At 46.9% G+C, this 27,500-nt stretch overlaps 2 protein-coding genes across 12 annotated transcripts in view; both read left to right on the top strand.

Moving 5' to 3' along the window:
• LOC125953962 (uncharacterized) overlaps positions 1-6,811 on the top strand; it is a 16,301-nt gene extending 9,490 nt beyond the window's left edge. For 5 of the 8 annotated variants that reach the window (XM_049683864.1, XM_049683884.1, XM_049683907.1 and 2 more), the window contains one exon: positions 128-2,301. In XM_049683864.1, coding sequence (XP_049539821.1) covers positions 128-312 — 185 coding nt within the window. In that variant the 3' untranslated portion in view covers positions 313-2,301. Of the gene's footprint in view, positions 1-127; positions 2,302-2,628 lie in introns of those variants that run through there. The other 3 variants (XR_007468994.1, XR_007468995.1, XM_049683916.1) reach the window with 3 other exon arrangements.
• A 3,228-nt stretch (positions 6,812-10,039) lies between these two features.
• The window catches only part of LOC125953916 (protein sevenless), a 34,242-nt gene continuing 16,781 nt past the window's right edge, over positions 10,040-27,500 (top strand). For all 4 annotated transcript variants that reach the window (XM_049683784.1, XM_049683776.1, XM_049683765.1 and 1 more), the window contains exons 1-2: positions 10,040-11,388; positions 22,252-22,314. In XM_049683784.1, coding sequence (XP_049539741.1) covers positions 11,011-11,388; positions 22,252-22,314 — 441 coding nt within the window. In that variant the 5' untranslated portion in view covers positions 10,040-11,010. The remainder of the gene's footprint in view (positions 11,389-22,251; positions 22,315-27,500) is intronic.

Here is a 27,500-nt window from a genome sequence, read left to right as displayed (position 1 = left end):
TTGTTTTCTTCTTTTCTCTAATTATTTTCCATGGTTCTATATGCTGACTTATGTTATGGATTATTTGTTATCTTTTTTGTTCTCTTCCGCTTTTCTTTTTTTTCTTCTATGTTATCTGTTTATTTAGGTGAAAGTGCGCCACTACTGTGTGGTTCGCCAGTAGACAACCCATTGCTGGCGATCGAAATGAAAAAAATGCATACACCGACGGTGACTATGGCGATGAAGGGGATGAAGGTGGTACCCGTTGGATATGAAGCGGCTTTAATTTTGCGCGATCCCGAAGGGCTCCGTCGTGGCAAATGGTTGTAGGCACTCGAAATTAACCTATTGTGCACTTGGTGCATTCAAACGAAATCGCCTGTAAATGGAGAGCGGGACCTGTTACGAGAGAGATTAAAATGACGTGCATCTAGTTACTTGACGCGTGCAACACTATGTGACACGCTACTTCGCGAATCCCAAAAATCTAACCTTATACTAACGATAAATATGCTGTGCGGATTGTGGATGCAGCTGCTCTGATAGTGGAGTGCAGTACTTTAAGAGCTAAAACAAAACAGCGTGCAAAACCTATGAGGCCAACATGTAGTCCCTTGCGAGCTGCTTGCCATTTCATGATAGTTATACGAATGTTAGCTTTATTGCGTTTCAGTCCAGTAAGTACAACGTATATACGTTTACAGTGTTTCTTGTCTGTGCGCATAGTTTTCCATGCGTTTGTAAACAGCGATGGTTGTCTTATACCCTCTCACAGGCTGCCATTTTTTCGTTTGGGAGGCAACAACACATTGACACGTATGGATCACATACGTATACGTGTGTGTTTGTGTCCTATATTCACTTTCCGTCTTTCTTTTTCCACATTCTGTTGGAATTGGGGAGGTACTTTAAGTTTTTCATGGTTCCATCCACCGGTAACCGCCATCAGCGAGCCACAGTGCAATGTGCCATACTGCTTAAAATTCAACAAGCGTTCCTCCTCATCGTTGTTGTTTTTTTGTCGTTGAATATTTGGAATGGGTGACTGTAAATGACCGGACCACATTTGTGCTGTCCATCTTTTGTTTACCAGTAATACGTCACTACTAGTTTTATCTCCTTGTTTATTTCCGCCTTTACTGCTATCTGCTGTCTGCTATATACTTTGACTACTTCTATTATTACTACTATTACTACCATTACCGCCACGAAAGCTCTTCCAAGGATCTCGAAGTACTATTACTGTGGTAAGTTTTAGTACAAAACATGCATCTTATATACTTATAAAATATGCTTCTTTTTATCGCTGAAACTCGTTGCTATAGCCTGATGTTAGAGATCAGTTGGATTTCAGAGGATCAAGTGCTACTATATCACACTCTCCGCTTACTAACCATCACGTCACGCATTACAGTATACATTGTTTCGTTGTGGCTAGCACTAACAGGAGTAGGGCGTAACATGTTTTAAAATAATCTCTAGATGGACATGATGGCATGCGTATGCTGAAACATTCTAGGGTTTTAGCTCATTGAACATCAATTATTTCCAACGAAACGACATAAGTTCGAGATAGCTACTGGGGACTAGGGACGTGAGTCCAAGACTAGAAATGAGAGCACGAGACTAGGGATGCGAGCGCAAGAATTATCTAGCTAAGCGGTAGCATTAAGACATCCCAAAACGAATTCTAAATTAGTTTAAGGTATTTATTCTGGTAAGGCGATAGCAGACGCCTGAGGCTATAGCTCATTTTAATCACATTGACGACTGCGCCTGTTATCATTGTCGTCTGCTATCACCTCACCGGAATAGTACCCTTATGTCTACTTACACTGAATTTAGTTTCATAATAAATATGTGCACATTTATTTATTCTACCATCGAGTATTTTAACAAATTATTCTCTTCCGGAGAGGTATTTAAAGCACGGTTGCGTTTCTAAAGGTGCTGAGGGAGCTTATCAACCACGTAGCCAATACATACATTCAAATCTTGCTTAACTTTGAAATTCCTTACCAATCAACTGACGTAGCCGTATTGCAATATTGTGTGTTGATTATTGATACAACATTAGTGAAATGTAATCCTCGGTTCTTATTTTAAATTAAATTAGCTATCTGTGTGTTTGTAGTGGATTGTTTATTAGCGTAGCGGAGCTGCGCTGCATGTGCAATGGATTTTCCAATAAAAGAATGAATATGAACGGAAACCATTTCCATCGAGTACCTGCAATGCATTGTTGCTTTTTTTTTAATTTCACCTCTGAACGTATGTCTAATTGCATCCCGTGTAATTGTACCGGTAACGGCTTATGTTATGTATATGCAATAATGCTTACTTTCTTTTATGTTCCTGCCCTAGCTAGTTCCTTTGATTAATTACGTTTTGCTGAATATCGATAGGACTAGGGCTCTATGTGTTTCAATGTACGTTCTTTTGCTTATTCCTATTGTAGCATTTCGTCACATTTTGTGTTCTGCTTTATAATCGAGCATGCTCTGTTACAACTCTCAGAGTTACAGCGAACTCAGTGACCCGGAACATATATTGTCTTTACTCAAAGTCTTTCGTAGGAACAGAAGTCCACTGAACCAGAGTCAATCGTACTCCTTTTTGCTTCTTCTTTCGCTTCCATTCTAGTAGCAGTCGATCATAATGCCTGGCGGCTAGGTCGAATCGATGAGATTGATCATGAAACGGCGGTATAGAGCGGCATCCTAAAGAGCATCCTACGGATTCTAGCGATGCGGCATGTTTGAGAACGATGGCGACGCGAAGGATGCGAAACAACCCTTTCAACAAGTTATGTGATAATATTTATGAAATGGTGTTATTTATAAAACACAAACACGGAACAAGTACACAGAGAAAATGCAACAATACAGATAAAATGTAAACGTAATCCCCTCCGCTGGACCCGTGGCAGAAGGGGGGGGGGGGGGGAATCTAGGAATAGCTAACAGCACCGTAAAACTCGGATATTCAATTCGCAGCGGTAATGGATTTGGTAATGCATAATGCAGTTGCAAGGACCAGCATACAAAGAGCGCATGCGGTATTGTTACGCGATTATTTAACAGAAGATGGAGTACAATTTCAGGAATCGAACCGAAACAAAAAAGCGTTTGAGTTGGTAGGCAATAGATCCAGGGACAGATGAAGGGTTCTTAAAGGACATCCGCCTATAATGTATGCACCCGTCACTGCACAACTGCGTTTTGAGCGGTCGTTGATGCTTATGTGCTCGTCCGAATGTGGTGCGCCCGTTTGCTTTACTAGTCACATTCCTCGTTGAACCAATCAGAGGGCATCATGGAATGCTTTCGGCATAGCTATTTATGGATGTCGTTTCACTATCGTCAGCTCATATTGCTTTCTTGAGTTGGTAGCAGACCATTCCTGATTTCTCTTAAGCTGTTTGGACATTGTTGTCCCTGAGCGATGCCGTATTGCAACGAGTTTGCGTGTTGTATGTGCTCGTTTGTCGGGTGCAAGCTATTCAGCAACGGATCTCTATTTTGGCTTCTCTAAATGTTCTGACGTTTCAGAATCAATGCGTGACCTTTTTGGTTCAAAGTGGCTCCATTTGGGGATACACTCCTGATGTTGCGCGGAATTAGTACTTCCGATCACACGATTATTCGTGATTGGGACGTTTAACAATCTACTACCATTATCGTTGCTGTGCTCGTGAAGATCGTTATGTCTAGTGTATTGGCGGTACAATGGATTCCTACCATACATTGGTCGATAACCCTGAGAAGGCATCAGTTTTATCTTTGGTATGGACGAACGTTTATCGAGTTGATATTGGAGAATCTGCCTAACCTTTCAGCAAGAGCCCTAAACCAGATGATACCGGATTTTAGCCGTTGACCTACGGCGAAGTCCGTTCCGAGAATTCGTTCCTAACCTCATTGTAGAACAATCGCTTGCCTTACTAACCATACAATTATTTACATATAACATTATATTCTAAGATACATTATGTACATAAATATGATTTAAGCATACTTGGCAAAGTATAACGTTGATTTCAGTTGACATTCAGCGTAGTGGTGCATAGATGCGATGAAAAGATGATTTTATTAGTAACTATATCTGTAACATTACGTATAAGTGTGAACCATACAATGCTTCTTTATGCTGGGTATGTCTGCGGTGAAGCCTACGAATCATTGCTTCCGGCGTTATGACAATCGTTCCTTTTCCTTCCCGATTTTTAATTATTCCGTACACATATGAGAGGCACCACAGAGGAGCTTTTCTTCCGGATTTGTTAGATTTTTTAAGTTGACTCGGCCGATAATGGTTTTTAGGTGATGATGTTCCGTTTCCTCGCAGAATCCAAAATCGGCAGAGCAGTCACCTGGGTGTGTTAGAACGGAGTGGGACCCCACGAGTCAAGCCTTAGTGCATTGAGCATGCTGCACACCAGGCAGTGTCTATGGGGGCAGAATTTGAAATCTGTTTTCGATTTCTACTCCGTTTTACTAGGATCAATCTCGCTCGCAAAAGTTACAAGGAATAAGCATAACAGTATAAAAACGAACAAAAGCAACCATAAGGTAGATCAATTAATCCTCTGGGCAATATTGTGACATAGCGACCATGTGTCATATCGTCTGTACCGTTTCTTCCTTTTCGCTGCAGCAGCGTAATGCTTGGCAGCGATTGTAAACTAGACAACGACGTGAGGCATCTTCCTCCTACCTACCCTCTGGGGAACAGTGCTGGAGGCAGTCGGATCAAGGTTAAGGTTTTAATAAGTGATAAAATGTAGTAAATGAGTAATTCAGAGATGCAGGTCGTACAGCTCTACCCTTTTCGAGAACCATCGTCCCTGGGTGGACCATGTGACATAGAGAGAAGAGATGTAATGTAGAAGAATCTAGACAAATCTAGTGAATGTTAGAGCCCATCTCCCCTAAGATAACAGTTTTATGCATTATGTTAAACCAGGGTCTCAAACTTGCAGCCCGCGAAACAATTTTGTGTAGTCGCGGCCATATGCGCGGTGGATATCTATTTTGTGCATTGTGATAAGTTTTATGTATGGGCCCTATAATACAGGTGTTTATTCCGGTTAGGCGATTAGATTATATTTTGGTTCCTATTCCAGTGGGGCGATATGTTCATATTGTTCATTCTGGCGACCGATATCGCCCATAGACGACTGCTTGCCCGGCAGTGACAGTAAGCGCCAAAACGCCTCCGGTGTTAGCTATCCCCTCACTGGAATAGACACATCAATTCAAGTGGAGTCGAGTTAACTCAGCCAAGCGCTCGACTCTCGCTGCGACACATGAGTGAACAAAAAAAGTTAATACTAAGGCTCCGCCGCATGAAGCGTTAAAGCTAGCGGAAAGGCAAAGACTATGCCAAATCGTTTATGCTTACCGTTTACACGCTGTCATTAAATGTATAAGTCCGCAGAGCGTAAAACAGCGTGTAAAAGATGTTTGCGAACGCTGGTGTTCGCTATGTGTTCCTTTTTGTGGTTTGTATCGATAGTATGTGTTGGTAGTGAGTTAATTCAAATCCTTTCTTCAGCAAAAATATCCAAATTATGTCGCGAAAGTCGAAAGTGCAATCTGGTTTGCAAATCACAATCCGTAAACCACGTAAACATATTCAAGCGTAAACGATTAGGCATTACTCGGTCTTCACACACGCCAAAAGTTTTGCATGCGATGTGGTAAAACAAAACTCATTTTTACAGCGGTGGCGTGTTAAACTTAAGGTGCTTATTTCAGTGAGATGATAGCTAACGCCTGAGGCGTTTTGGCGCTTGCTGTCACTATCTCGCAAGCACTCGCCTATCGGCGATAATGAACAATACGAACATATCGCCTCGAGGCGATGGCTATCGCCTCACTGGAATAATGCACCTAAGACTTTTTCGATCACTCAATAGCTCAATGGGAGCACCTATGTCAGTCTTTACCAAAGTTATGTTTTGTGTGTTTCACTGTATCGATGTTGAGCTAAACAGAGCTATTGTCGATTGGCTGTGACAACCGTCTCTACATATACCAGTATTTTTTATGTATGGACCTTTCCATGCGATGTGAAAATTTCCACTTCGCATGCAACATTTTAAGCATGTGTAGAGATTGTGTTACCCTCTGTCCACGCTACCATTTTAATAGACTATATGTGTCTATTCGTCCGATTTGAATTTGAGTACGGCAGCTGAAACTGTGTCTTTTTGGTGTAAATAAGGGCAGTATCATAACGATAAAGTACCACATTTCATCATATTTCTTACGCTCACGGTAACCCATAGAGCTCTAAAAAAAAGGACCATGTTGATATAGATACATTATCTCTATTGTAATGGTAGTGTGGACAGAAGATTACACTTTGCTTTTACGGTAAGTTTTACGCTTCATCTGGCATCGAGTACAGAGTGCGAATGAGAATACGAGAAATATTTCCTGATATTAAACCGGATGCAATCTGGATTCACATTTGAATCAGACTTTGTTTCAAGAAAGCCTTGTTAACGTTGTTATAAAGTGAATAAAAGTGCAGCTGTAACAGAAAAAATGATATGCTCAATGATGGATTGTTTTAATGAAATCGCAAAACTTCAACCCCGATTCCAAGTCGATTGCATTCACGATCGCCTTCATCGTTCATGATAGCAAGCGTCAAAACGGCTCAGGCGTTAACTATCGTCTCGCTGAGAGAAATTTCAATGTAGTCGACTCCACTCGGATTGTATTGTAGGGCTCTATGTTGTATGTATGTTATATAAATGTATGTTATGTCGTATAATATGTGTGTACTGCTTGGTGATAGGTGAGTTATCTGCGGTGTGTGTGTGCGTGTGTGTGTTTTTTTTATGTATGTATGTATGTGTGTATGTATGTATGAATGTCTCTGGGTAGGTGTGTGGTGGATAATAAGCTTCCATTACGATCCTCGACATTACATCAGTCAAGATCAGGAACTGCCCGTTTCGGATTACAAGAATCTAAGCCAATGTACGCTGTTATTTTGTATTTTATAATGTCCACCGTACGAGATTTTGGGCCAATAAAGATGGCAAAACCACAAACCACAGTTAACCATAACCATGAACCATGACAGTTGGTCTGTTTTAAAAACATAAAGCAGCTACTTTATCAATTTAAATTTTTTTACATTGTTGGCGAACGTAGCAAATGTGATAATTATTCTGATTTTCCGCCGTTTACAATAGTATGTAGCTAAAAAAACTCGAGATTAGCGAGGTGTACTGGTTCAAAACAGCAAGAGCAAGCAACAGCTCTATTTCTTGATTTTTTTCTAGGGCTACTGTATATTTTAAGCTAATATATTATAGTCTGGACAAAGGGTTAGATAGGAACAATGCTCCTCTCTGCTGGCGCTCTACGTTCGTTCCACGTTGATTTTGAATGTTGTCTGCAATAGCGTTGCGACCGTTACGCGTACCGAAAAGATACAACAGTGGGTTGTGGGACGAGTTGCGGGTACGGATGTTTTGGAATCACATAATGCTCGCCTCACACGGTATCTCTGTTTCAGTTTACACCGTAGAAACGCAGGATCGTTCGAATGGCTGGTGCTATGGTTTAGTTCAATCGAATGTGGATGGGCTTTTGAAATTAAATTAAAGATGATAGCGGATAAGGAAACACAAAAAAATAAAATAAATAATTTTACACTCCCTGATTCAAAAGCACACACACAGGGTCAGGCATATTAATTTATTCCAATGAAATGCAGCTCGGCCTGTAAGGAAATATGGATCGGCAACGTCACCGTAGCATCAGATAAAGGTAGCATTTTCACCACAATAAACTAGCGGTCAATACAGCATTGTGGTTGGGCACCACTAACGGCGCTGTGGCAAAAAGATTCGGGCACGGGAAGTCAAATATTAATTATTATAGAAATGGATGTTTGTACGTTAGTTAGTGAATGTTTATTGCATTCGATGGTGGCAGACAAAAGCTAAATACACACACGCGGAAACTACAAATAGAATCAAAGAAGTGTAAATTATCCTTTAACCCGTTTGTAAACGTAATGTAAACGTAATGTGGCGTTGGCGTTGTTGAGTTGAGGTGCCTTCAGAGGGACAAAAGCAGCATCAGCGGCAGCAGCAGAGTATGGAACATAGATAAACATATTTCATAAATACATAGCACATAGCTCGATTACCAGGATACCGGCATTGGTGTTCTGACAGCTTAAGAGCCTTTTGTGATGCGTTCTTCTCTCGCCATCCGCTGGCCCGATCCGCATCTGGTATCGAAATGGTCCTAAACAAACACTCTCTGACTCGCCAGAGAGCGAGAAAGGTAATGGGTCAGGTAAAGCGGCGCTGTTGCATATCGATCGGAACAGAGCAGAAGGGTTAAAACTGCGCTCGTTACCGCCAAACATGTGACTTTATGTGGTTTGCCGCGTTTTCTTCCGGGCGGGGACGAATCTGTGCGATGCCATGCGCTGGTTGATGGCCTCAAGGGGGTGAGTCTATATGTCTGTTAATTATTTGACACCTTAGCCACGCGACACTAGCACCATCCCCATACAAACACTCACATCCATGCCCTTTGAAGTATTGGCGACGAAGTCACTCTGGAATTGTTTCACCCTCCGTACCTTCTGCGGCCAGGAAGTTACGACTGTTCAGGGTAGATGGATGGGATGGGTAGAGAATGCACCTATTCAGGCTGCTCATAGGTCCCTAACGCGGAGAAACTTGATACACACTGAAGCCAAGGAGATTGTTCCCGTTTTTCTTGTTTCCTGTCTCGGCGGCCGTCGGAGCACTGGATTGTGTCAGCTTGGTCGACCATCCGTATTTCTCGCACGAAGCTCAAGTCTTGCTGTAGCAAGATCTTGCCGTAAGTATTCCCTCCAAAAGAAACATTTCATTCACTGAACAATATACGCTAAATACAAAAAAAAGATACACTAAATGAATCAAAATCGAACCAAGAATATCGATCAATACTATTGCGCGTGATTAGCCCGCTTATAGCAATCGTGAACCCATGGTTTTAGCAAAACTAATCTCATTACAGTCGGCCCCTTTTCTGGGGATCCAGTTAGTTTGTCGCGTTTTGAAAATGAAATCCTTCCGAACTTCTCGATCGGTGACGAACCTCATGCGGAAGCCACTGGCACCCGCCATCAGAGGGCACCGCAGCACCACAACCGATGCTGCGCAAGACAGTAATCAAGATCATCTCTCACTCACTGTTCCGTTGATTCCACCGCACCTCTAGGTTTTTTTTTTTTGGGGGGGGGGGGGGGGCCCAATCGCCGCATAAGCACGGGCATGAGAATTCCCTCTCACTCAGCAGGAGCAGTCACTCATTTTTTTCACGAGAGAATCCGGGTGGTCACTCATTTGTTCACGATCGAATCGAAATGGAAAACCTTAAATCCGCTGTTTGCTTTTGTCGAAAAAACCACATTTTTTAAAAATGGAAAGCCAAAAAAATAATGTATTCGAAGTTTTGCGCCCGCTAGCTATACATTTTCCCGTCTTTCAGGCAATTTGTCAAATGCCATGCCAAAAGACTTACTCATTTTGTGAGGCTATTTTCCGACGAGTTTTCTGGGTCGATTTTCACGCTTCTTGTCCTTCAAGTCAAAATTTGCCGTCTTTGAACCATTCTCTGCATGGTCGTTTTCCGGTAGCTCACAGTCACCATAGCCCTCTGCAAACATTAGATCGGATTCAGCAGCCGAGTTCTTCCAATTGAAGCAAAACGTAAAATAGAGCCTCCTGCGCCAAATGCGCCTTTTCTGGCACAAAACTAGACATGATTATGCAAGGTAAAATGTACGTTTTTGTATGGAATCACTTATGATGTGCACTGATTTACACAAACGGATGTCCTAACCCTTGTCAAAAAAAAAAAAACAGTATAAAATGTTGATAACAGCTCAATTTGCACGACTAGCGCATCTAGAGGCAAACAGCGGATTTCAGGTTATACGGTATGGGCGGTCACTCGGAGTGGATCGCATGCATAGGTGGATAGGTTTCAGAAGATTCCGTTGCCTCGGTTCGTCAACTCGTTTTCATCTCTCGTTCAAATTCCATCGACGACGGTTCGTGTTCGTTCGTATTCGGATCGGCGGTATTCTTGCTGTGTGCTTCTCGGTGTGCGGTTCTCGTGTTCGCCTGATCGTGCCGTCCAACCACTTGTTGCCGCTTTGCGCGTCACGCGTGCTTCACAGGCTTTCCCCCATTTGGTTTTGGGGTGTAAAATTGTGAAAATTTATCGGTTCAAATGGTGGAAAATATCCATCAAAGCAATCGCGAAGAAACTAGTATCGCGAAGTATCGCGGGGGAGCGGGGAGCGGCCCGTCGTGGGTCCGTTCGCACGTGGCGCACGTTGTGATTCCTCCTGTTTAGATTGCGCGCGTTCGTTCATTCGCACGAGAGTTGAACGAATCGGTTTTGTTTTCTTCTTCTCTGCAACAAGTACTGCATGGTTTCTGATAAGCGAGAGATACACGAGCGAGTGCGCCGCCGAAATCGATCGATCGAACGGGAATGGTGTCCTTGGTGAGGATGATGAGGATGGTGCCTCCGGTGTTCCGGCTGCAGTGATAGCGGCATACATACCGTAGTACCGGGCCCTCAACGCAAGCAGTGCATCGCAGCAGCGCCTAGCAGAGAGGTAGAGACAGTGCATCCTTCAACGACCGTTCCGAAAAGGATTACGTGTGTCAGCCTGAGTGTGCGTGTGTGTCTGTGTGTGTGCGTGTATGTGTGTGTGTGTGTGTGTGTGCCTGTTGGTGTGCGTGCGTGTGTAATCGCGGTACATACAAGCTCAGGCCGAGACGCTGAGCGTAGAAGATTCAGTTCCGTTGTTGATATAGCTCCAACAACTTTGTTGGTTGGGAAAATCAACCATTTCTGGCACCGGCAGGGGAGATCTAGAACTGGCGCGTATTGGCGCGTGGGAGTGAGGGTGAGGTTTTCGTGTTTCTGTTTCCGTCGATGTGGTTGACGTTTGCTGTGCTGTGATCGCGTGTACTGCCCTATGGTGATCAAAGGGTTGAAGCGACGCGCGAGCAGTAACCGAGCGGGACAGAATTGGCACGGTTCGCGCGTAAAAATGCGGGATTGTGCCGGACGTACGGCACCGGTCGTCCCGTGCGAGCGTCCGGTCGATCGGTACGGACAGCTCAATCAACGTCTTCATCCAACTGTTCACACAACAACGCGCCTATCAACTGGTCCTGTCCAACTGCTATCAACGCTACTCTTGCTGCTTCTATCAGCGGTCCCGATGCTGACGCAGTCCCCCGAGCGGCCACTCGGGCCGGCCGCCACGGACATCACCTGGGCCGGCGAGGACAACTACGCTGCTACCGTACGCGACTTGGTGACCCAATGCATCAACTGCTGCCCGGACCAGGTGAGATGCCGCTCAAGCCTCAAGTCTGCTGCGGGTTGATCCACAAAATGCCGATATTCGAATTCATACAAGCTCTTCTAGTGTACGGCTCTCGTCGACGACCTTCGCCTCGTCTCGTCTCGTCTCGACGGACATGAGTCATACGCTAGACCTACTCCTGCATGATCTCAGATTACTTGCTAGTTGCTTCTTGCAATCTTCGAACTTCTTCCGTACTCGCACGAGCAGATGACGCCACCAGAAAAATTAATTAACTTTCAAAACGTTGGAAAGTTCTCCGACTGGAACTACCTCCTTCTTGGTCGTAAAACATGGGCGCAATGGGGATGGGGTGAATGACGTAAGTCAGTTCGCCTCGGTTCGTAAATCCACCGCGAAATTGCATTTGATAGAGAAACGTATCGAACAAGATTCCGGTTCCATCACGAGAACTTTTTTTCCATATTTCTGAGTAATTGATTAGCATCCTATCGGTGGCAGAAGGGGGCATGGGGCCAAGGGGGGGGGGGGGAGAGGGACCGGGGTTTCTGGGGTGCAATTTCTTAGCGCCTCCCGAACGGACGGAATCTGAACTATGACACCATCCCTCGCAGCCAGCCAGCAGCTTCAGGGAAAGGCAACCAAACCACGGGACTAGTATTGGTACAGATATATTAGGTGTTGCCACTATTTGCGTATACCCTTGTTTTTTCTCATCCAGATCCTTGAAATGCAGCTCCATTAGCGCACTTTTACATGCTGATGCTACTGCTTAATGGCAGAATAAATCTTCTGCTTGTCGTCCTGGTCGTTGATTGGCTTCTCCTCCAACAAACCAATCAGCATGACCAGCGCCTGATAGCCTGTTGGGTCGAGAGTCTGCCCAGTGTGGGCAGAAGAAGAGAGTTTAATCCCGCCCTGCCGATAAGAAGCTCGTTCCAGACCGCTGACCACTGGCGATTCGCGGGCTGCCGTTTGGGGCAGCAAACAGCGCTTGCTGCGTCAATCGCAACCATACAGGAGCGCAGAGGTGTACCGTAAAACAGCTGCCTATCCACCAATCCAGCAGCTATCGTTCCGGCCCACAATACGGAGTCATCCATTGGGGTGTTTTTTTTGTTTTTGGGTTTTTTCAAATTATTGCTGGCACGTTGGTGCCGGTGGTGTCGGTATTTGTTTCTAGGGTTGAAAAACCAGAAATCACACAGCTCATACTCCGCTCATCCTAATCTTCAGCAGTAGTTCCCGGGGCCCGGTCCGGTCTAGAACAGGATAGCGAGAGAACATCGATCGCATTCCAACCAAAATCGAAAACTCCTAATCTCCCCAAAAAGCCAATGCTGAGCTGCCACCGCACGCAATCAGGCTGCTGAGATGTGTTCACAACTTACCATTGACCATTATGAAAATGCTGATACTGTGCTGGAAGTGAACGACAAATTATAGAAGAAGAAAAAATAATCACCTAAAAAGTAATGACCTCCTCGGTCATTCCCGATGCGAGCGATTAGAGGAGTCGAACGCAGTCGAGTCGAGGCCCGGCAGGCGCTGGGACCATTTTGGTGGTTCAGATTCGAGCGAGCAGATCCTAGAGCAGAGTGCATGCAATGGAATGCCTGGTGGAGAGCTAAGGGGTGGCCCTAACACCAGTATCTAGTGTGTGGTGTTGCAGGGTTGCAGGTGAACGCTACTGGACTGGCGCAACAGGCTCGCCTGGATTCGGAAGAAGCACTAGTGAGCTTCTGCCTTGTGAGATTTGAGATGATACGAGTGTGCGCGCGCGCTCGCGCTTATGTGTGTGGATTTAGATTTTGTTGTTTTTATTTCTCTTCACTTCCCCTTTTTGCTGTGTTGTTATTCCCGTCTGCCGGTTAGTAGGTGCGTTCATCGATAGCGCTCGATGTGCCTATTGGATTATCATCATCAGTTTCCAACTACGTACAGCTACTACGCCACGGACATACACACACATACATACGCCGAGAGTCCGTTGGGTAGTGAGTTTGGTTATGAGGGTTTTTGTAAAAAAAAAAAACAAAAAAAAACAGTACCGTAAAGATCTAGACGAAGCTGTGCTTATCAGCACGAGCGCCCACATCCTTGCCCATCCGTCATCCGAAACGTCAGCTGGGGCCAAGAAGACACGCCGTACGGTCCGTGGTGTGGTTCTTCTGTTGTGACGTGCATGCGCGGAGCGATAGGTACTGGAGGTAGAATGCGCGATTGATCGCTTCTTGCTTCTTGCTGCAGGCTGCGCTGTAGTTTTTCGAACCATAGGAGGAGGAGGAGGAGGATGGCGAGGACGGGCGGGGCAGATAGCACCTATACTCGAGCCGCCCGGTATCAGAGCAATTTTGTGGTTGATTATGATTATGTTGATGCGTTTAGAGTGCTCGAGCTAAAAGAAGAGAGAGAGAGAGAAAAAAAACGAGCAACCCGCATGGCCTGATGATGACCGGACGACCGGACGATCGGGATGGTGTCCACCAAAGGGGGGGGGTTGATCCAAACAACCCACGCGCTGCATCCAGCGGCAATTGCGCCGCCGTCGAAGGATGTGGTTGCAGCATGCAGCATTATGTTTGACCATAGGACCATGTAGAACAGATCGTGAAGCCGGGTTCACAACTCACGAGGGATCGAGGGTCAACGTGTTGCTAAACTACTATGGCGGCAAATAGTAGAATATTTGAAAATGAGTGCTAAGAGGTAGTGGAAGGGGGAGAGAGGGAGAGAAAGGAAGAGAAAGAGAGAGAGAAGGAGAGAGAGAGAGAGAGAGAGCGAGAGAACGAGAGAGAGAGAGAGAGAGAGAGAGAGAGAGAGAAAATAAAGAGAGAGAAAAGGAGAGGGAGAGCACAACAACTGCTGCGATGTGTTCACAGAGGGAGAGAGGAAGAGGCTGTGACAGAGTGAGGAAGAGAGAGAAAGAGAGAGAGAGAGAGAGAAAGAGAGAGAGAGAGAGAAAGAGAGAGAGAGAGAGAGAAAGAGAGAGAGAGAGAGGCTGGAGAGAGATGGAGCGAGAATGGCGAGCGGGGGTTCTGTTAGGCTGCAAACAGGAAACCAACATCCGGTTATTTAATTTAATCATTGTACTTTTTGCCCCTGACCATTCAACGGTAGTCTGTCTGTCAGACCGTCAGACAGTGTCGGCGGCGGCCGGTTGCCGGAACACAATTGCTGCGATCCTCCCATTCCATCACAAACCATAGCTGTCATTCGCCAAACATTAGCCTCATTAGCTCGCGCTCACAGCTGAAGTACAAGGCCCGACTACTAGCACCTGTTACATTAGTAGTGGACAATGTGTTTCGTTATAGAACCGTCAGCTGTGTGTGTGTGTTTTTTTTCATCAATCTGATGTCAAATCAAGTGTCAACTGCACTAGATTAGATTTTTGTAATCCCTTTCTCACGAAAAGTTTTTTTTTCTTATTGGCGATATATATTCTTATATACTTTGATTGCAAGGATCAAGGATTAAGGATATTTTGTATAGCGCGGAAAAGGTGCTAATGTTTGTTTCTTAGTGTCTGATTTGAATTAGATGTTAAATGCATCGGAACATGCCAACGAAGCTCTCGGAGTTACTGGGCGGCGATTTGCGTTGTCCTCATGAAATTGTTCCTGTATATGAAATTGTTCGGACGAAGGATTCATAATTAAAAAAAAAAGAATATCGCCATACACGCTTGTAACCGTGTAAGAGTCAGATAGGTAGCGGTATTAGCTGAACTATTGCCACAGAATAGTGTTGTGATAAAACTTGGAAGCACTTGAATGAATGAATGGTAAACCAAAGTACACACCAAAGTAAAACAACATGAAAACACATGAAAAACAACACTACAATATAACGTTAAGGGGCATATTCACACGCAACGCGGTCGCCCTTTTACCTTTCTGCGCAGCATTTGGCTTTTCGTCAATATTGGTATTAATATTACCAACAAATATCCAAACCACCATACCATAGCAGTAGCTGAGGAGGGGCCTATTGCCTATTCCTGTTGCATAATCTTGCACAAGCTCTCGTGCACGGCACACGGTCCCGCGGGGCCGGGTTTAGCGGCTATAGTTGATCATTCCAATAGGCATGGCGTGTGCAGGGTAAGCCTTCGGTGCGTGTGCTGCGATGGTGCTGGGTTGATGGTTCATTATGCACGACTCATTGGCAGCCGCCGATGCGCAGGATAGATCGATGTACAGTACACATTGCGCGCGTGTGTGTGTGCTTATCAGATACAGGAGCGCGCACGCATCTCGGCTGACCAGAGAAATACATTGTTGGGTTGCTCTCGTTCGTAACCCCGTATCGCTGACTCGCGATGACCTGTACCAAACCCCTTCACCGCCTGCGGCTGTGTGCTACTCTCTCTCTCTCTCTCTCTTCCTCTCTCTCTCTCTCTCTCTCTCTCTCTCTCTCTCTCTTTCTCTCCCTGGGTTGTCCTTGTCGTGCAACAAAACGGGTAGATGCGTTCCTCCAGCGCGCTACAGTTCGCGTCCGGGGTTTGAGCTGACATCGCGGCCTCCCCCCCCCGACGCGCCTGTTCCTCCCTAGGCTCTGTGGAGCTTTACACCGCGCAGACATGGCGCATGAAACGGTGTTCGGCGATTGTGATGACCGTGGCTTTGGTTATCTCGCGCTCAACAGGAGCGGCAGTCGCCTTTAATCACCCGTCGTCGTCGCCGTCGTCGTCGCCGTCGTAGCAGTGAGCTCTGACAGGACTGCAACGCCAACGACTTATCGCTAGCGATGGCAGCATCGCAGCCGACTCCCCGTCTCCTCGGGAACCTCGATCGGGCGATCTTTCGAGAGGAAAATTCTCGGAAAACCACAATCGTGTACGTCCAGGGCCAAAGAACGTCTTCCTTCGCTATCCCAATAACCTGGGGACATCCATGTTCGCGCACCTGGTTGCGTCAGGTGCATCTGACTCCGTACAACTCAAACCCCGCCTCCGCTCGCGACATTCGCAAGAACGGACTCCACGGATGGATCCGGAATTTTAATCCCGCCATCAAGTAGGTGACGAAAGGGGTAGTGTACCTGCCTGGTCGGTAACGGGGGCTTTGAGGGGCTGTGTGCGGATGGGTGGAGCGCTATCCATAGCGCGTCCATATTTGTTATTCAAATCTAGGGCTCGCGACTAGAGAACTGCGCTAGATCATACATAGCCGCTGAAGATGATGATGATGATGGGGCTGACGATGTCCTCGTTCTGTTCGTCGGTCATCGTCGAGAAAGAGAGAGAAAGAGAGAGAGAGAGAGAGAGAGGGGAGATGCATTCCAGAGCAGCGGCTGAGCAGCCACTACTGGTCCGCTACATCCGAAGTGTGGTGCTGTGCATGTGTGTGTGTATGTGTGTGTGTGTGTGTTGGCAGGTGGAGATGATGACAATGGCCGTAGCCGTAGCTGCAAACTAATTTATTCGAAACGTTCCAGCAACCCCGGTGCTCACACAATGGCCGCCGCCACCGCCGCTGGGTTGGGGCATTGGAGTGGCGCTGGAACTCGCATGAAACGCTCCCGAACAATGGGAAGAGCGGGGGGGGGGGGGGAGGTTGGGGCAATACATATGACCACCATTCAGCATCCAAAACGCCATCCCCCCCCAACCCCCGGGGGAGGATGGCAGTTCGGACACTGCCCGCTGCTCCGCATGAACGGGATTGTATCTGTGTGTGTGTTCGGGAGCGAGTGCGTGCGCGCGTGTGTGTGTGCGTGGGGGAGGGGGATTGCAAAGAAGCTAAAGATGCAATTCAGCTCACGGAAATCTCAATCAAACCACGGTTGTCAGCGAAACTCCATGGCCGAGGGGGTAGGGTAGGACGGCGGCAGCGGCGGCCATTCCGCAGATCAGCACGGAAGCGCGCCGCTTTTGCAGCCGGCTTTAGGTTTTGTCGGTTCTGGGACTGACTGTTGGCTTGGACGCTTGGCCCTCTAGTTCAAGCCACCTGCTCAGAGTGGACTCAGTCCGGTCCGGTGCCTTGTTCGACGTCGCCGCCGCCGCCACCACTGCCACCACGACCATTTCCTGTCGGTTCCGGTCGGCCTGCCCTTGTTTGATCAGCCCGGATATCCTGTCGAAGTCGGAGATCGGACAGCCTTTGGCGGTTTCTATCAATCGACGATCGGCATTTTGCGCACCCATTCCCGCACGATGGTTCGTGGTTTCGCACCGCATTACTAGGGTCAGCCCCCGGGGGTTAAAAAACCGACACTTAGTGAGTTGGGTGGTGTTTGGGTGTAGGGCTTCTCCGAGCATCCGCATCAACCGCAAACCGAGATCTTCCTTCCTGAACAGCGTATGAAGCCGATCCTACTGTCCTGTCCTGTGCTGGATAAGGTTTCCATCGGACTCTGTGTGACCATCACCACACACATACACACACACACACACACACAAACCACAAGTTCCCACGTACTGGGGCCTGGTAATAACTCGCGTGACCTAATATGCCATCGAAATGATCAACTACCACCACCACCACCACCACCACCACCTCGTCGCTTCCGTCGCGAATCATTCATCCGGCCCTCTAACAATAGGTTCAGTCGGCTTTGGGACCAGTGGCCGTCGCCATAGCTAGTTGTCACTCGTTTAAATAAGCCGCCATCATCATCAGCATCATCGTCAGCCATCTGGGGAATGAAACGAAATCCCTCCCCGAGCCGGCCGAGAAGGGTGCGTAGGATTTGTTTTACATGCAGCGCAATAACCTTAAAAAAAGATAGATGCAGAACACCTAACAGCAACCAACAACAACAACAACAAAAATGGCGTCCGCAGCGGACAGTGGCAGTACAGTATTGCCGCTGCTGTCCGTCCGCCTGGTGTCGACGCCTCGACGTCGGAGGTGCTATCTTTTTTTCTTCGGCTGCCTGCGATTCGGATCAGCACCTCAGCACGCGAAAATGACCGTTCTCGGACAGTAAGCCTCACATCCACATTTATCCTGTTCTTCTGGTTCCTTCTGGTTTTTTGTTTTTTTGGTTTCGGCTTCGACTCCCATTCATCTATAAATAATGCACGTAGGTTGCGGTTGTTATTCCACCGGTTGCTACAAGAATTTGTAGCAACAAAACGAAGCAACGAAGCGCAACACGAAATATGCGAAAGCAATATCAGCAGCAGCAGCAGCAACAGCAGCAGCAGCAGCAGCAGCAGCAACAGCAGCAGCAGCAGCAGGAACAACGCCGAGCGCGATCGGAGTGCGCGAAAGCGTGCAAAAAAAAACAAAACAAAACAAAACAAAAAAAACAAACGGCCAACATTCGTAGAGCACATTCCACATGCGAGTGCGATCGACACTTCTAAATACAGCGGGTCGGTGACGCGCGGTCGGCTTTAATTAGCCCGCAAGCACGATGCATTCTGCATGCGACCTAATTCTGGTACCGCTTCGGCGGTTGAGGTTAGGTGTACACACACACACACACACCGGCAGGACTTGTTGCTAACTCAACAACAACGCACAAGCAGGACTGCTGTTGCGCGACTTCAACAAGTGATCACGAGATATAAGATATGTTAACCGCCGCTATCCGACAGACAGGTGACTTTGTTGCCGTTGTGTGTGTGCCGAGGGTGGTGGGTATGCGATGCATGGAATAGAACCTCAAACTTCCCCTCAGCAGTCAGTCAGTCCAAAACCAAAACAGCCCCTGGTGGACATGGGCCAGTTCGGAAGCAGCGCGGTGATCCTACACCGGAAGACTTTACTTTAGATAAAAGAGGGAGGAAACTTCAATTACAATTTATGCTCGGTAATACGCTTGGGTAACTGCACGGTTTGCCCTGCATATAGCGCTGTCCCATGCTGCATGGACTGGTGCCTGGTGCCTGGTGCCTGGTGACGCCGCTCGACGCTTCTTGTTTCGCTGGCGATGATGGACGTTGCTCGCTTCTTTCTTCGCTTGGTTTCGCTTCGCAGGACATTGCGTGGTGTGTGCGTGAGTGCGCCCCTTTTTTGATGTGCATATTGTCGCCGCGATCCTCTGCTGAAATCCTACGCTGCTCCTGCATCTCCACCCCAAAGGCCAAGGACGAAGCCTCTCGGTTCAGCCGAGATCTGGGCCGCTATCTGCAGCTTTCGAACAAAACCCTTCGAATCGTTGTCTCTGCGCCCACCCTTGTTTCTTAATTCGTGTTCAATTAGCTCTCTCTCGCTCTCTCGCTCTCTCTCTCTCTCTCTTTCTCTCTCTCTCGCTCTCTTTCTCTCTCCCGCGCTCTCTCTCTCTCTCTCTGGCGCGAAAGAAAATAAAGATAATTAACAGAAACAAAACAAAATCAAAAAAAAAAGGAAAAACGGGCAATCCTTGCATTCATCAACATTGGTGGTAGTGATGGTTGTTTGCACCGTATCCCTTCTCCGGCAACACCACCCTCACGGGGTCTGCCCCACCTCTCCCCCGGGTGGATTTAGAGTACGGTGCCGAACCTAGCGGCTTATCCGCTTCCTTTGCCCGTCTGGTCGTTCTGGTGTCCACCACCACCACCACCACCACCGGGCGCAACAGCAGCAGAACCTGCAACACCCTCGCTCGTGCTGCGTGCGGAAGGAACCGGGTGGAGCGGGTCTGTATTCGGGTCTCGCCAAGTGCAGGAGACCAATTTGCTCAATTTGAATTAATGACTGGCTGGCCGTGCCTTTCGGACCGGCAGGCCGTGTGTGTGTGCGCGAGCGAGCAAGCGAGCGCGCGCGTCTGTGTGTGTGTGTGTGTCGTGCAATCCCGAAGGGTTCGCCTGCTGTTGAACCACAGCTAAAACTGCCCCTTCCCCCTCTTGCCGGATGTCGTCCCATTTCCGGTGTCAATGCGTGCTGCGTTTATTACGTGTGTCCCCCCCCCACCCTTCCCACCCACATCTCCCCTCTGTGCTGCACCAAGCTGCCCCTGCCCCAATGTCGAGAGGGGTTCGAATGCAACCGGGGGTTTACCAGCTCGATTCGGTTCAGCGCAAGTGGTGCGGCCGTTTGTTTTAGTTTTTTTTTTCTTCTTGCTGTTGTTGTTGTTGTTATGGTTTGGTTTTGTCACGGGTTCGAGCTGGTTCCGCTTTCCACCCTCAACAGGGGTGAACCGGGCGCGCATACACACACACACACACACACACAAACACACATGCACACACATGCATACCATCACTACCATAGGCGTAAGCATTTCTGGGATGTGCTGTGACCGTTGCAGGCACACACACACACACACACACACACACACACACACACACACACACACACACACACACACACACACACACGATCGCTCGTCCTAGTGCCCCCCAGGCGCATGGCGATGCACGAAACAAAGGGTGTACTAGTACTGGTGGTCAGGTTGACAGTTGAAAAGTCGTTTGCGTATACCGGAATTTCGAAGCAGAATAGAGCAATAGAGCGCCCCTTAGTTTCCTTTGAGGGCCCTGATTGGTCACGGTCACGCTGGAGCACCTTTGCCTTTTTGCTCTTCCTTGACTTCCTTGTCTAAAGACTTCTTTTGCAGCCGACAGCGTTTATCCAACACCAGCTGAAAAATCGTTTCATTCCATAGAGATCCGATAGTGGAAAAGGAATACGAAAAAACGGAATATACGGTAGTTTCGAGTACTCGGACAAAACTCGTTAAACACGAGTAACTTAACCCAGCAGCAGCGGGCGCAAATGGCGCGAAGAAATGGTAACGATAAGCAGTGTCGAACGTAGTAACTCGTAGTCGTGCACTTGACAGATTCGTCCCTGTTCGACGATAAAGCGTACACACGTGTTGACATAACTGTAAACAATTTGGCATTGCGCTTTACTTGCATCAACCATATGGGCCGAGCGCATCCCAAATGGCCACGCTTGGGCTTGGGACGGGGAATTCAAGTGTGTTCTCGTATTTGCTTGAGTATGCCGTTCAATGTTGCTTATACTCATCATCAGCTCCGTTTTGTTTATAGTACTGCTGGTGCAATTCGGACCATGCGCGTTGCAATCCGGCATAGTCTGCCGAGTCGATCGGATCATTCGCGGTTCGAAAAAAAATAAAATACCGAGCCGGTCTGTGTTTAGGTTTTGGTCCAAGTGACATCCGGATGATGCTGAAAGTATTGCGTTCGTCTGAAGTAAACAAGCAAATGAAAGAGGCAAAAGAAAGAGGAGAAGAAGAAGAAGAATACAAGTGGAAAATGAAGGGATAACATGGCAGACGACCGTCTCAGAAGCAGCGGGGGGTTGAGAGAAAAGGTCCCGGCTGTCGCCGGTTATGGGACACACTGCCGGGTTCGGCAGTCGACGGCGAGCCCCTATTTGTTACATCACTTTGGCTTCCTTGGTCTGGCCTCTGCTGCGGGGTATGCTCAGGGGTATGCTCCCATCTGCCAGGCGCCAGGGTTCGTGTTTGGTGCCGAGGTTTTGGATTTACTGGCTTTTGGACGGCAAACGGGAATGGTAACAGGTGAGCTGGTGCGAGGTCCGGCGGTTCCAGAATTGCGGAACGTAAAAAAAAAACCCCGATGAAAGATGAGCGATCGCATTCCCTTTTTGGTTTGGTTTTTTTTTTTTTGGGTGGGTGAAAGTGTCTTCACCAGACCAAAGGTCGAAGGCGAGCGACATATGCTATTATATGCGCAGCCGGATATGCGGTTGGGAGGGGGTTAAGCTTCCTCAATTTAATGCCAACTTGTTGTCCTTGTCTACACCCCATCTGGGTTCTGGGGATGATGGGGTCAGTTTTAAGCAACAGATTGAAGATTTTTTATACTTCCATTAGTAGTTAACCTGTTTAATCTGTCTCTCTCTCTCTTTCTCTGATTCATTTTCTGTTTTTCTCTCTTCCATTCCTTCTTGTTTTTCGGTAAACTCACCGCACGACTTGGCATTGGCAATGGCGGAATTCGGCGGACAGAACCGGACGAGCTTCACCGAGCACATTGATTTCAGCTGCAGCACTGATTGCTACATCCAGCAGGTAGGTCATACCATCTCATCCAATCGAAAACAAAGCTACGGAAGGGCAAAGCTATGTGCGAACACTATCGCGAACCCTACTTCAAAAGTCAGCGAGCGTATGCCGATAATCGTTAATGATCGTAAAGAGCAGAAGTAAGAAGAAATCATCCCTAGGGCTCCCTAGCTGATTCATGCCATTGGCATCCGGAGCATTCGGATTTCCAGGGTGCGCGACAGCAAAAGAGCAAACGAGCAAATGAGCAGTACAGTACAGGCCCGATTACGGCCGGGGCAAGGAAGGGAAAAACCAAGAGCGCACCAATAAATGCCATCCATATGCGTGTGTGTTGTTTGTGTTTCGGATCTCCGGATCGGTGAAGCCGTTGGTGAAAACAACAGCGCTTTGTTCTAATGCGTTCCAACGATGGACCACGACGGCATGCATGCAATTGTATTGCTGCCACCAGATAGGTATGCATGCAGCCGGTCAGCCTCCACATCCGATGCGTTTTTTGATGAGCACACGGACACACATATCGCGGTCGCTGTCGCGATCATCGCCACAGTAGCAGCAGCAGCAGCAGCAGCAGCAGCAGCAACAGTCCAGCTACCATGAACATCATCAACCCCTTGTTTACTGACCCGTGCACTTTGCTTATACACTTTGATGGTTTTTTAATTACGGTTAATTACGATGCGTATCATCGAGCGTGGCGCGCACGCGCTGGTGCACGTTATGCTCACGGCCTGGTTCTACCCTGCCTGGTACTCCCCGGCCGCCTCTCTCACTCTCTCTCCCTCTCTCTTGCATGATTTTAGAAATGTCAAATCCTAAACCTGAACTCCAAATTTTTGGTTTTGCTTTTCAATTCAGCCTCTCGGTCTCCCATGGCTAGGCGTCTAGGCATGGCTAGGCGTGATTACGCGCCAAGTGGCAATGACGATTCGGAATCAAATGCGAGAGCGTTGGAGGGGTGGATAGAGATCAGTAGTAGGTAGTACTAACTGGCGAATGCCACTGTGGTGGAATTGGACTGGGCAATTGGATACTTTGTAATGCTGTGTACTTGCGTTTGCGTTTTGGCTGCTCGAAATCACTTGATAAATGATCAAATTACGCTCTTCCGCTTGAGCATTATATGGTTCGAGACGAATATTTATCAAAAGCATGTAAAAATGGAGAAGAAATATCCATCTATGTGTGTTCATTTTTTAAACATATATTTTGACGCACGTGCTGTATGTTCGCGCAACTATGAGTGACTTTGAAGAAAATCACAATTTGACGAACCAAGAGCCAACCAATTCGGGCCAAGAGCAGGCACATTAACAAAAAAACAATTGTGAAGAAACCTTTCAACTTTGGTTTTTTAGCTTGAATGCCATATTGAACTACAACTTTTCAATCAGAACATTTGGTTGAATTTGAGGAAGATTTGTAGAAACAATGTTCATTTCATGGTGCCCCAGTTTCATGGTGCATCGTAGCCGCGTGCCGTACCATAAAAAAGTAACAAACATGTTTATGGAAACTCCACCGGGTACCTAGAAAATAGTGTCCTAATAACGTGTTTAAAAATTAAAAAAAGTACGGTCCAGTATTTTTTTGTGGTACTATGGACACAAACTTCGAACACGTACGTTTAGAGAGAGCCGCTTCAAAGTAGCGAGATGCATTGTAGCAATGTATGCGATGCGCAACTAATCAAAAATATTTGTCGGTTTTGTACTTTACTAAAACTGACAAATATATTGATTTTCGAAAATCCGCCTTTCATACGAGGCTCAATGCATTTCGCGACTTTGACTCGCGTTTCCCAAAACCTACGTTTTCAAAGTCGGTATACCCATCGTAGCATAAACGCTACTGGACCGATCGATATGAAATTTTAAACACCTTATTTGTACACTATTTGCCGTCGGGTTTTTACAAAAATTGTTGATACTTTTTTTAATCATTTTTTGGTTATGTAAAGCTCGTTCTTTGAGGCAACATCGAAAACCGTATCACTTTTTCAACTTCAAAAATCTCCCAAAAATCTAAAAATTGGAAATTTAACAAATCCTCGACGGGGCTACCTGGATAAACTTATACTCTAACAAAAGAATATTGATTTGTATATTTCTGATGACCCGGCACGTGGCTACGATGGCCCACCGCAAAAAGTACATTTTTGCAGACTTGCCTTTCTAGATTGGATGCCATGAACGTCATTTTGATCAAATCTTCCCCAAAATAGAACCAAATATTCTCGAAAAGTTTTAGTTTAATATGGCATTATTTAAAAAAAAATTAAGTAGGATAGTTTCTTCACTAAAAATCGTCAAAAATAAGCCTTTTTTAACCCGAAATAACCCAAACGCTCCGCTTTATGTTAATGTACACGGGAGTCGGGATCCCGAACGATCCCGGACAATTTGGTTTCAGAAAGGGATGGGGATGGAGATTGGTTTTTTGCGGGGGATGCTAGAAATGGCACTGCACTCCGAGCCGAGCCGAGCCGAGCCAAGCAAACAATTAACGCATCCATTCATGCAGCCTCGCCAGCGATTCATCATCGTCATTATCATCATCATCGCTACCAGTAGTCGTCGTTGTGGATGCCGTTCGTGCCTCGTGCCGAAGTGTGTTATTTATTGTTTTCTCTTCTCATCCTCCTGCTCCAACTCACACACACACACACACACACAGACACCCCTCGAGAGTGTGTCGGCAAAACATCGACGACCGGCGGTTTGCCATCATGCAAAGCAACTGTAGCTGGGCGCCAAAAATGCATAACACACGGAACGGGCTGGATGAGGATGAGGACCAATAATTGGACTGTTCGAAACGCATCTGGACCGCTCGACCGATGGAAACCCATATGGGCCCCACGGTTAAAGATGGATGGCAGCATGATAGCAACTTTCACAGCAAAGAAACTTTACGATTTAATTACGATGCACAGTGATGAAAGGAACCTTTTTTTTTGCGACTTTCAAACATTATACCAACGATGCACCAAGGCGAGAGGTTATATAGATGGCGCATGTGTTGATGGCGACATATTGACCGTTCGGTACAGCATACTTCCAAACCGGGGGAGGGGGTGGAAATCGATCGTAAAGAATCGTTCTTTCATCTTAACCGCGCCATGGCCATTATTTTAACCTCGTTTTGCCAGTGCCTCGCGTAATGTTGTTCTCGTGGCTAGCCACCTGTGGCGTTGGTCGCTCGGTTGCATAATGGTTTACATCGAGGTCTCGCTTCGACGCACGCCTAGAACTGGAGCTGGAGAGCATCTTCGTGCCTTCGGTGTATTGAGCTGGCAAAGCATCATCGAAGATCCGCTGTCCCGTGGTCCCTGCTGCTCCGTTACAAGTGGCGTGCTAACGCATGTGGCTGACACTCGTTCGCCCTTTCCCACCCCTCTCAGAAAACCCCTTTCGTAATCCACACACACACACACACACACACACACACACACACACACACACACGTGACGACCAGATGTCAGCGGTGTGTTGTTGTGCGCCCCCTGTCCCCGTCCCCCAGTCTTTCCAGCATCGATTTCGGTTTTACTCTCTGGCATCTCTGGCGGGCGCGTATCTCGGTGTTTTCTATCAGCTACTAGTACTGCCTGGGGAAGCGAGCAGTGTTTTCGTGTGCGATCATCACCAACACCACGATAACGTGTCGGCTGTCACCGTCACCGGCGGACCCATCGACACCGTCAGGGGTCGATCAAGATTAGGAGCGATCATCGCGACGGTTGCGATCTCGCTCACCGATCTCGATTGCTACCTACTGCTACTGGCCGGCTCGCTACTCAAATCTTGCTGACACGGGCACCTCTGAAGCCCCTAGTGTCGGTGTCTGTATGTGTACGTGCCTGTCTGTTGTTTTATGGTCGGTTATTGATGTAATTATTCTCTCACAGTCACGCGGGGTTATATCGGTATTTAGTTCCCACAGTCCTATGGCGTCTTTATTCGATTTAGGAGGTTTACGGGCACGGCACGGTTGTCGGTCGGCTGTTGTCAGCAAAGACGGACGGTCGGAAAGGGGGGAGGGGGGAGGGAAGGGCGTCGCTCGATCGATGGCTACCACATGGGTTTTCTTGCTGCACACATTTGGTACACATTCTCTATTGGCTGCGGCGCGGTCGCCAGCCCCCCAAAAGCTGTCAGTGGCGTCAACCGGGCTAATGACCAGGCACTTCTAACTACTTGCACCGACGCAACTACTACCCACATGTGGGCCGGGTGCTTCGAATATATTCCCGCAACCGAATCGAATCGCACTTCCGGCGCCAAACTCGGGAATTTACGGGAGGTGTTTAGGTCAAATCCCTACTACTGGATGCTAAGATAACTTCTCTTCGGCTATGTGCGAGACGCTGTATGAGAACTGCGTTACGTGCCCCGTTCCTCGAAGCGTAATTTCAACCTGGAGCTGGGGGGGGGGGGGTATCGATCGTAAAGATCGTAATAGTTAACCGCGCTATGGCCATGATATACAAGGGTGGTCCAACTTGAGTGCACGACGTTGTTTGGTTATGAAACACAGTTTATGGAAAATACCGTTATTTGTTTTTTTATTAGATCAATGCTTGACAATTATGTACAGTATGAAAAAAAAGTTTATCCACCCCTGCATGAATTTAGGTTTTGGCTGTTTTCTCCAAACAACTAAGCCCTAAAATCAAAATTCGTTTATCAATAGTTTCGTTGTTATTCTCCATCATTTTGCTTTTTCCAAACTACCCACTAGAAAAAAAGATATCACAAAAATAGTACAGAAAGTACAAAAATAGTACGACAAAAAAGTTTATCCACCCCATACCAAAAAATTATGGTTTTCTCTTCGAAATAGTCAAATAATTTTTTTTTCTCACCGTTTCAATGGTCCAGTTTAGTTCTTTAATCTCATGCGCATCTTTTGAGACCCTTTCGATGGTTCTATCGCCTAAAATAATGGCGTTATGCGCTTAAGAAGTACCTAACAAACTAATAGTTGTTCATTTTTTAGAGATGTTCATAGAGCCATTTTTAAATGAATCAGTTGTCTAGTAACTTGGTGCATAACTCCATTATTTTAGGCGATAGAACCACCAATAGGGTCTTAAAAGATGCGCATGATATTAAGGCACTAAACTGCATCCTTGAAATGGAGAGAAAAAAAATCTTATTTGACTATTTTGAAGAGAAAACCATACGATA

Source organism: Anopheles darlingi, chromosome X (genome assembly GCF_943734745.1).
Source record: "Anopheles darlingi chromosome X, idAnoDarlMG_H_01, whole genome shotgun sequence".
In the NCBI taxonomy this organism is placed as follows: Eukaryota; Metazoa; Arthropoda; class Insecta; order Diptera; family Culicidae; genus Anopheles; species Anopheles darlingi.
The sequence above is the reverse complement of the archived record's forward strand: the minus strand, read 5'-3'. Positions and strand labels throughout refer to the sequence as shown.